The sequence below is a fragment of the Electrona antarctica genome (genome assembly GCF_951216825.1).
Source record: "Electrona antarctica genome assembly, chromosome: 22".
NCBI lineage: Eukaryota > Metazoa > Chordata > Actinopteri > Myctophiformes > Myctophidae > Electrona > Electrona antarctica.
In genome coordinates, this window is record NC_136805.1 from 14,507,501 (window position 1) to 14,517,517 (window position 10,017).

General features: G+C 43.4%; 1 protein-coding gene across 1 annotated transcript; it reads right to left on the reverse strand.

Annotated features, from left to right (window-relative positions):
• Positions 1-748: 748 nt before the first annotated feature.
• LOC306914990 (cilia- and flagella-associated protein 52-like) lies at positions 749-9,780 on the reverse strand (the record flags this gene model as incomplete). Its single annotated transcript, XM_079492233.1, has 14 exons — positions 749-1,201; positions 1,559-1,670; positions 2,533-2,635; positions 2,968-3,119; positions 3,401-3,546; positions 4,174-4,322; positions 4,542-4,712; positions 6,588-6,688; positions 6,836-6,952; positions 7,366-7,465; positions 7,598-7,726; positions 8,277-8,413; positions 9,347-9,546; positions 9,720-9,780. 14 exons carry the CDS (start codon positions 9,778-9,780, stop codon positions 1,020-1,022), a joined length of 1,860 nt encoding a protein of 619 aa, XP_079348359.1. The 3' UTR covers positions 749-1,019.
• Between the last annotated feature and the right edge of the window lie 237 nt (positions 9,781-10,017).

Here is a 10,017-nt window from a genome sequence, read left to right on the forward strand (position 1 = left end):
ATGTATTTGGTTGCAGATCCCCATCTCAAAAATATTTTGTTGCGGGGACCTCTAGAAGCTAATGTTCACGATTTATTAAAATCAGTTCATAGCCAAAGTATAAAATATGTGCAACGCTATGTAATGTTTTACAGTACACACCACTAGACTACACATAAGCATACAATACATTAAGAACGCCTTGAGAAAAATAAGTAAATAAAAAAAGACCAGTCACACATAGCCAGCATTGTTCATACAGTACGTCACATTCTATTCAACTGGTATAACAGCACAAGGTGGTACATTTCAAAATGTTAGCCTTTCTTTCATTGTCAATATCAAACGATATTTGTATAGTATTACTGCAATTGTTAACATTTCAGTTTTGTGTGCATGAACAACCGTTCTCTGTGATGGCGTCAATTTGAGCTGCTGTTTTGACAGTTGTGTGTACGGAATTTAATACAATATATAAATGTTTTAATACATTCGAAAGTCCAAAGTTGCACCTTGCTTATAAAATGGTCTAACCTCCAAATCTCTTATTTAGGCTTACTTTGGCTAATGTTGTAATGTTGACTGCTACTTAACAGTCCTGACAGAATCATCAACTCACAGTATTTTTGGTGTATCATACTGCCTCCATGTGGACAGAATAGGGCATTACATCATCAAAATAGGACATGTAGGCCCCAGGCAGATACGGCCTTTGCCGCATGTTTCCCCCCCCCCCCCCCCCCCCCCCCCCCCATCACTCTCCCCATTTCCTGTCAGACTACTTTCATCATATCAATAAAGGCAGAAAAAGACAAAACAATATCTTTAGAAAATTAAAATAAAGAACATGTATGCAGGTGGAGTGCTGTCTCTGGCACAGTTTTTCCTTTCTATCATTAGAAAGTGGGTGTTGTTAAACAATGAAAAAAACAACAACCTCTGGTCAGAATGGGACAGATTTATTTTGGGGAGGTTAGGCCGAGGGTTTGAGTACCGTATGCAGATTGTAGTGTAGGTCCTCCTGAGCTTGGACGGTGTTTCTAGGGAGAGACTGGGTGGGGGAACCTCCACCTGAGAATGGCCCCGTCAGCACTGGTGGTGACCAGCGTGCGGTTGTTGGTGCAGATCTTGACACTGGTGATGCTGCCGCTGTGGCCGACGCCCACATGGGTCACCTCGCCATCCATGTAGTTCCACACCTTCACCAGCTGGTCGTCTCCACCTGGACGTGACGGACGTAGAGGAGACAAGAACCATTACAAAGGGTGCAGCAGTTACTCAAACATCACTGATCTAGAATCTGAACCTTGTGCTCCTTATTTTTTTAGATGTCTCTGATCTAGGATCATGCTCCTTACTATTGGTTGATAGTAATTAATTGGCTATGATTGACTTAGACAATTTTTGGTCCTGGGTAGCCACGGCCAACAGTGGTGTAGATCTGCGCTCCAAGGAGCATACTTTTCTAGTTTCATATGTTTTTAATGCAATCACGTTTTGAGTGAGTGAGTGAGAATGTTAATTATTAGTATTGTGTAACATCAACAAGAACAATTGATGATGTTATTATTTGCCATACCTGTGACAAAATGCTGCCCATCTTGTGAGATGTGCATTCCATTGATGGCTCCAGACTGGGAGCCCTCGAGCTCTCTGATGGCCGAGCCATCATACACCTCCCAGTAACCAATCTGAGCAGAGACAAATGACATACATACTACATTAAAACCACAAATCCTGTCAGTAAATTAAATGTTTTGTAACCACTGCTATATGTTATGTGTCTTAACCACAAGGCCATTGGCACACAATCTTAACCAACAGCGAATGAGTAATTGATCAAAGACTTTATATAATTAAGAGTTACCCTCTCTCAGAATTAAGAGTACAATAATCACCAATACAGTTGTGAACATTTCTTTAATGTATCTTACCAAAGCTTTAAGCAATGATGCCTCCGTATTATTATGCTGTTGTTCTATTTTTTCCTAATTGGTTTCTATTCAGGTGAGTTTCTGTCATTCATCTGTATCCCTAAACCAAAACATTATTGCATTTAGTATGCTTATTATGCCTCTATATGCAAATGAGCAGGCCTATGGTCAGAGAGGTCAGAGGTCATCTTGTCATGTACACAGTTTTCTGCTCTGAATGACAGTTATTGTCCCTGGAGGTTTGCAGTTGACGATGCACGGAGCCTCTCAAAATGAAATTATTGGTTGAAGTGAATTATTGCGCAGGCAGAAAGTCATAAACAACATCACAATACCATGCATCAGGCAAGTTCCTTTTCTTGTTATGTAAAAGACTAAACTAATTACAGCTACAACCCTGAAATGAGTGGACAATAAGGATCATTGCTATTTTTGGGGGAGTAAACATTTATGGAACATTTTAGGAAAAATGTCGCTTAGTGACATGCCCAATATAGGGTTAATGTGGAGACCTCTCACTGTCACAGCTTCTCGCCAGGGCCAGGGCTCAGTGTGATCAATCCGTTTCAAAAGCCCTGACATCTCTCTAGAATAGGTTATATCTGGTTCTGAATCGTACCTTCCTGTCTGTGCCACTGGTGATGATCTGGAATTCTTCTGGGTGGTAGCACACACATCTGAACAGCGTGTTGGCCAGCACCATCTGATTCCTCACAAACCGCCTGTGGTAGTAGGAGACACAGGGAACAGAGAAGCAGAGTAGACAACAAGAGTTATTATAGTAGGAAGAAGTTGTGCATGTGGGCAAAAAACACAAGCCAAAAGACAGTATGAATCATAGAAAATCACATAAAACATTGAAACATAAATGTGCACTGCTTTTGGTCATTCGGGCTACAAAAATTACATATTATTGGAAGTCCATGTTATTATATTTATGGTGGCATTTGCATCCAGAAAATGGTGCGTGCGTGCGTGCGTGCGTGCGTGCATGTATGCACGCTGAGGTACACTTCCAAGTGCATACGTGCCGTGTGTGCATTTGGATACTCACACTAAGTCCCAAATGATGCAGGCGCCGTCAGAGCTGGCCGTGACGCACTCCGTGTCGTCGCTCTTGATCTTGATGGAGTTGACGGCAGCCTTGTGCTCCTTCATGGTCTCCTGCAGCCGATGGCGGCCCTGCAGGAGCTCCCACACGCGCACCTGCAGCATGAAGGAACTTTTTCATTTGCATAATAAATGTATGCCTATATTCCGCAATTTCTGCACTGATCAAATTCCAACATGGAATAAATGTTTATTCTACTTTTTATTCTACTCAAAGCATAGCATATGTGTGCATTAAATATTGTCATATTAATTTAGAATATGTTTTATTTTCCCTTGATTATATCTTGTAACATATTGCTTTATGTGGAGAATTGCTACTCATAAGAAGAAGCTTTTTTGAAATATGTATTTTTGCCATGACACCTGCTACTGACCTGTCCCTCTCCCCCACCGCTGATGATCCTCCTGCAGTCCCTGGTGGCTGCGATGGCAGTCACACCCATGCTGTGTGCGTTGTGGATGACTAGCATGACCCGGCCACTCTCCGGAGCAAACACCCTGATGTTGCCATCGTTCCACGCTAGGGGCGTACACAGAGACAGTCAGGTCACCCGTTATGGATTGGAGATGTTGTGTTGCTTTTTCAACTATGCTTTTGTTCCTCAAGCACTCAGCACCATTACGATTTATGAAAAGGTAGATTGGCATTATAGGGTTTTGTATCTCGGTCAATGGTTATTGACAAATACAAAAATACATGATCTACCACTCTACAACAGTTGAAAACTATATGAATAGATAAACTCTATAGGATGTTCTGGTGCTTCTGGGGACAATAGAACATCTGAACACATTATTCTGCAAATGAGGTACCAACACTGGCAGTGGAGGTCGACATCAAAACAGTGTGACCAATACTTTGAAAAAGTATTGTGTTATAATAATCTGTTCTGAAGTGATATGCATTTTTGTGACGGTCTGTCCCATTTTGGCCAATTGGCATGAAAGGTTAATACGTTCTTCTGTGGGCCAGAACAACCAAACTTTCTATCACATTGTGTGCAAACCCGTTCATAATTGCTCAATTCTACAAACACACAGATAGACGGACCAACATACAAACAAAGGGACAGAAAAATGGACAGGGGCGAACCTCCTTGACAGAGGAGATGAGTGACAGAGAATTTGGAAGGGGACTGTCTCTCACCACTGACTATGCTGGTTCCGTCCCTCATGATGTGCAGGGCATTACATGTCATGTTGGGCACGGTGATGCGTAGCAGCTCCTTGTAACTGCTTGTGTGCCACACCCGGATGTCTTCGTGGGAACAAGTGGCAAACATCTCTGACGTTCCACTGGAAGACAAGCTCAATTAGAAACCTGGATTGACAAGAACATGAGTACACTGCCCCCTAGTGAAGAAAGTTGAATACTGGACTAATGTAGTTCTCGGACAGTTGTTCTCAACTGTCAGGTCAGGTCTGTCAGGTGTGTTTGTGGGGGGGGGGGGGGGGGGGGCGGGGTGTCCTGAAATGGTTGAGAAACACTGCTCTACGGTTCCGTCTGCCACTCACAAAAGTATGTCCACGTCCCTGACAGCACTTCTGTGGCTGGACAAGATGAGTTCAGCCTTGAAGTCATCGTATGTGACACGGTAGACCTGAGCAGACTCTGTCCCAATGAACAACTGCTGCCCCTCTCCTCTCACAGCGATGGAGGTCACTGCTCCCTCCAGCTGGACTTGTCTGCCACAGGGTGATGAGAAAAGGAAAGGTGGATTAGTAATGTATTGCAAACAGGGAAGGAAACTCTTTTGATTCCACCTGCCAGAGTGTATGATCACACTACCTTAACCCACTTAGACCGGGAAATGGGAACCCCTTTGTATGTTTAATTGTTATACCTTTCAATCTGAGAACCCCTTTTTGTAACATTAGCTGTTGCTATGTTGCTATATAGGCTATATAGCAACATGAAAAACGTAATCATACTCGGGTCTAAATGCATTAATATCTAGCTTACAAGTCAAAGTGAAACTCTAGCAGCAGTTGGCAGGTGGTTATATAATAACCGACCACAATAACCGCAATAACCGCAATAACCGCAACCACAATAACCGACCACATCAAACAAGAGGTGGACGCTGGCAAATACTGCGGCATGGTCATGCTGGACCTCCAAAAGGCTTTTGACACCGTGAACCACTCCATACTGGTTAACAAGCTAAAAGCAATTGGTTTCGATAGCACATCAGTGAGCTGGATGCAATCCTACCTGGAGGGGAGAGAACAGATGGTGGAAGTGAACGGAACACTGTCCCCCCCCCTCCCAGTGAGCTGTGGCGTTCCACAAGGAAGCATACTAGGGCCTCTACTGTTCCTAATATATGTAAACGACATGACTTCAGCCTGTGACTGCAACTTGTTCCTGTTCGCAGATGACTCAGCACTGCTGGTCTCGGACAGGGACAAACTGCAGGTTGAAAATGCCCTCAGCTCTGAACTCGGTAGAATCTGCACCTGGCTCGCTGATAACAAACTATCTTTACACCTGGGAAAAACTGAATCCATTCTCTTTGGCTCTATTAGTAATCTCAGCAAGGCAAATGGCTTCTTGGTTAGAGTGGGTGACAATGTTATCACACGTAAAGATGAAATTACCTACCTAGGTTCCATCCTGGAGGCTAATCTTTCCGGTGATAAAATGGCCACCAACGTAATCAAAAAAGTCAACCATAGAACAAGATTCCTCTACAGGATCTCCTCACTGGTCAACAAAAACACCTTGAAGACCTTAACAGGAGCCCTTGTACAGGGTTTCTTTGACTATGCATGCACCTCCTGGTACCACAGCACCTCAAAGGCCCTTAAAACCAGGCTCCAGACTTCCCAAAACAAACTGGTCAGGCTCCTACTTGATCTAGCCCCCCGAACCCACCTCACCCCTGCCCACTTCGACAGGCTGGAATGGCTTAGGGTCGACGACAGAGTACAGCATCTTGCAATGGGTCTGGTCCACAAGATTCGATACACCACCAAGATACCCATGTACCTGTCTAGATACTTCCTTAATGTTAACGAAGTCCACACCCACAACACCAGAGGGAGTGCAACGAACCATGTACAACCCAGATTCGGCACAAACAAGGGACTAAATTCTTTTCGCTCCTATGCCACCAAAATGTGGAACGCCCTACCAACTGTCATTAAGACATGCGAATCCCTTGACTCCTTCAAAACCGCTCTCAAAGGGCACCTACGGATGGCTGCAATTCGAAACTGGCCCCCGTAAAATCTGAATCCCCCCCCCGCCCCCCCCTTTTTTCCCCTCACTGTATATATTTCTTTTCCCTTTTTACCTCCTTTTTGATGAATTCCTGTTCTGTCTATAGAAGTGTCTATTTGTACGTCTCTAAATGTTTTGATGATTTGAACATGGTGGACCCTGTTGGAAACAAGTGTAATGCTTAATTGGGTCGTCCACTCACAGTTAACAGCCTTTGTATTGAGTTTGTGCTTGAAATGTACTGTAATTCTGCAAACTGTTAATAAATTCTTCAATCAATCAATCAATCAATACAGTACATAGTATTATATGAGGGGAAAGGTTGCAGGACTCACTTGAGTGTTTTGAAGTTAGCTCCAGAGCACAGAGAAAGGAGACCGGCTCCAGAGCCCACTAGAATGTTCCCAGACCGCAGTAATGTGAGGACATTCACACCCTACACAATGAGAAACACATAAAGCATACTGTTTTAAAGATAGAATCCAGAAAAGCTGCAGGTGGTCCTGTGCACATTGACTTCAATCAAATAAGAACAACGACTGTTAACAGCAGTCACATCATGTGGTTGTGGTCTGTGTCCTACCTGGCTATACTTGTGTTTAACGGGCCAGCAGCCATTCAGACGGCTGGTCTCCAGGTTAAATTTCATGATATCTCCGCTGGTCGTACCGCAGTAGAAGAACTGATTGTCCTCAGAGATCTGGACAAAGACAGGCGAGAGACACAGATTGACTGAGTATTCAGCTCAAGCAATAAACGTATTCTGTCACATCATTGAGGGTGCAGTTGCAGTACTATACTGTAGGTCATTATGAGAAAATGCAACATAAAACGTGCACGTTGCAGTGTCAAATTCAGTGGGAAGAGGATAACCCACCAAACACTCATTCCTTTATCATGCAGCATTACTGTAGTAACCATGACATGCTTTGTATGTATGCACTATGCAGGGGCACTGCATATCTCCAATTTGTTATATTTTTTCTTAACTCTATATATGGTAACTTTAGCTAACTATCTACAGCCAAAGTTGCAGGAGCCCTTCAGAGTAGCCATGCAGTGAATAAGATGGGGAACAAAATGCTGTGGATTGAACACCAATCTCTCACCTACCTCTATACATTTGACGATCCTTTTCAGCAGGCCCAACTGGCAGTCTGTGGGTCTGACCTTTCTGTTGTTCACATCCAGCTCCCACACTCGCACTGTGCCACTGCAACACAAAGAAACAGAATAACAGAATAACCTTAAGCAATTTCCAATGTGCAAAATACAATAGCTAAAATAGCAGGTCTACAAGCTGAGCTTGTACATTTTATTTATTTTTAGGTACATTCTTACTCACTCTCCAGCAGTGACAAAGACGCAGTCGTTAGTGTTGGAGTACTTTGTGGTGAGGCAGTGACCGGCGACACGAGGCGAAGCGGGGCTCCCACAGATGGCCTCCTTGGTCTCCACGTTCCACACCGCGATGCTGAAAACATATTCAGCAATGATCAGCATGCATTATGATTATGGCAAACAGCAAAACTACTCCTATTCCTAATAGTTGTATTATCATTACTACTATTACTTCCACAGTATTACTACAACCAGAAGACACTGCAGTGCCAGTGACTTTAGCATTTTGTTACATTTACTGACATGCCTTTCCACTAGAGGGCAGCATTCCATGTATCTTCAGGCACCCCAGCAAGTCCTTCTGTCCAGTAATTTCAAGGAACCCCATAACTCTGAGAGTGTAGTACGGATCCGTATGGTTCCATTTGTACACTCTCGGGGTTACAGACCGGTAAAGGGTACATTTGGAACCCCCTCAAGATACCCTGAAGCCCTGGAGTCTGGACCCCACTTTGAGAACCATTGCAAATTCCTATGTTGATATTTAGTGAAGGAATTAAGGAAAGTATAATGATCATAATGTCATGTTTACCTAGCCTGGCTTGGCCAGCCTCATAGCGGAGATTCACTGAAGATTCAGTGAACCCTCGCTATGAGTCTGGCCGCGCCAGGCTAATGTTTACCTGCCATCGTCCTGACCTCCAAGCGACACCAGGTACTTATCGCTGGGAGAGAAGGCCAGAGACTCCACCTTGGCTTTATGGAGCTGCATCCGGGCATGAACTGCTCGCTTTGTGAAGTCCCAGATGATTATGTCCGCCTAGAATTAAAAATATAATAATTAAAATAAATCCAAAAGCCAAAAAGAAAAAGCTATATATGCAATATATACATTGAGCTATATAAACATTGATGACATTGATGAAATTATTTGTAATAAATAAAAATCACCCTAATCCAATTCTACCCAAGCCCTAGGTCAGCCCGAACCTGCTCATTTCTGTGTGGTTGACATGGCCAGGGCCAGGGGCGTAACTAGATGTCAGAAGGCCCCGACACAGACTGGTCAGCGAGTGCCCCCGACAGAACGAATTGCGTGATGTATGGATAAAATGTGTACGAGTAATCTACAGAAATGTATTTTGCCAAAACCGGCCTCATGGTGGCGCTATAACAGGCCTTTGTGGAATATTTGGGGCAGAGGTTCGTCGTTGGCATCCAGGGAGTGTGTGTGCACAGTTTTGCATGGATCGGGCCAACGATTAGCTGGTAATGGACGGACGGACACACACGCGGACACACACACGGACACACGGACGGACAGACGGACGGAGTGCAAAACATACTCTGTCCCCATGCCTTCGGCCTGGTGGAAACAATAATAATTACAGTGAACCCCGTAGTTCTAATAAATACATACATAATTAAAAAAATAATGACAAAGTTAAAATATATCAATTAGAAAAATACTATACATTTTAAGGTAAAGCAAGAGATAGTAGCCTATAGGCTATGCTATATAGTATATATACAGTCAAATATTAAAAGAGAAAAAGTCTAAACTAATTATAAAAAACATAAAACTCATGCATGGTTATAATATGGGACTAATTAAAACCTCAGAATATATACTTTAAATCTGTTCTATTCAGAAACGAAATGCTTTGCTTGTTGCAATAACTTCACATCTTCTTAGCAACCTAGACCATTCTCATCATGAGAATGGAACATGAGAATCTCATGTGATGCTCACCTTGAAGCCCATGAAGGTGACCTGTCCAGAGGCGATGTAGCGTCCACTTCTGGACACTGAGATACAGGACACATTGTTTGTGTGTCCATGCAAGAACTCCTGTTTCCCATCTTTGATTCGTCTCAGTATGACTGTACATCCTAGAGGATAGATCAGGTGCTCTCTGTCTGGGTGCACTTTCAGGCCAGAAAACACGTGTCCTGCAACAATAAAGTGTGTCAATATTACAATCATGCACGGATTAGGGAAAATGCACACAATATCAATAGTTTATGATTAGCGAGGCAATAAAGCAGCAGTCCCATGCTAGCTTGCGAGCCCACAGGTGTTGGAAACTTATTCTGCCTTCTTTTAAGTTATCTTTGAAACTTACCATTGAAGCCAATTACAGCCTCCAACTCCAGTTGGGGGATTCCTCGAGTATCATCCGCCATGTTTAAACAAAACGTATATTTTCCACCGTTTTCTGTCGTCCGCAGGAGGATTAGTCAAAACCAATGCTTTTGGCGTGCAGGCTGCTGTGTTGCTATGTCAAACAAACGTCGCATAGCAACAGCGGGTTGTCTTGCACAAATGAAACTGGAGGCCGCAGACGGAACAACAGGAAGAATTCAAGTCATAGTGAGATGATCATCAACTCAATCAATCAATAAAATCTGTAGGCTATCTTA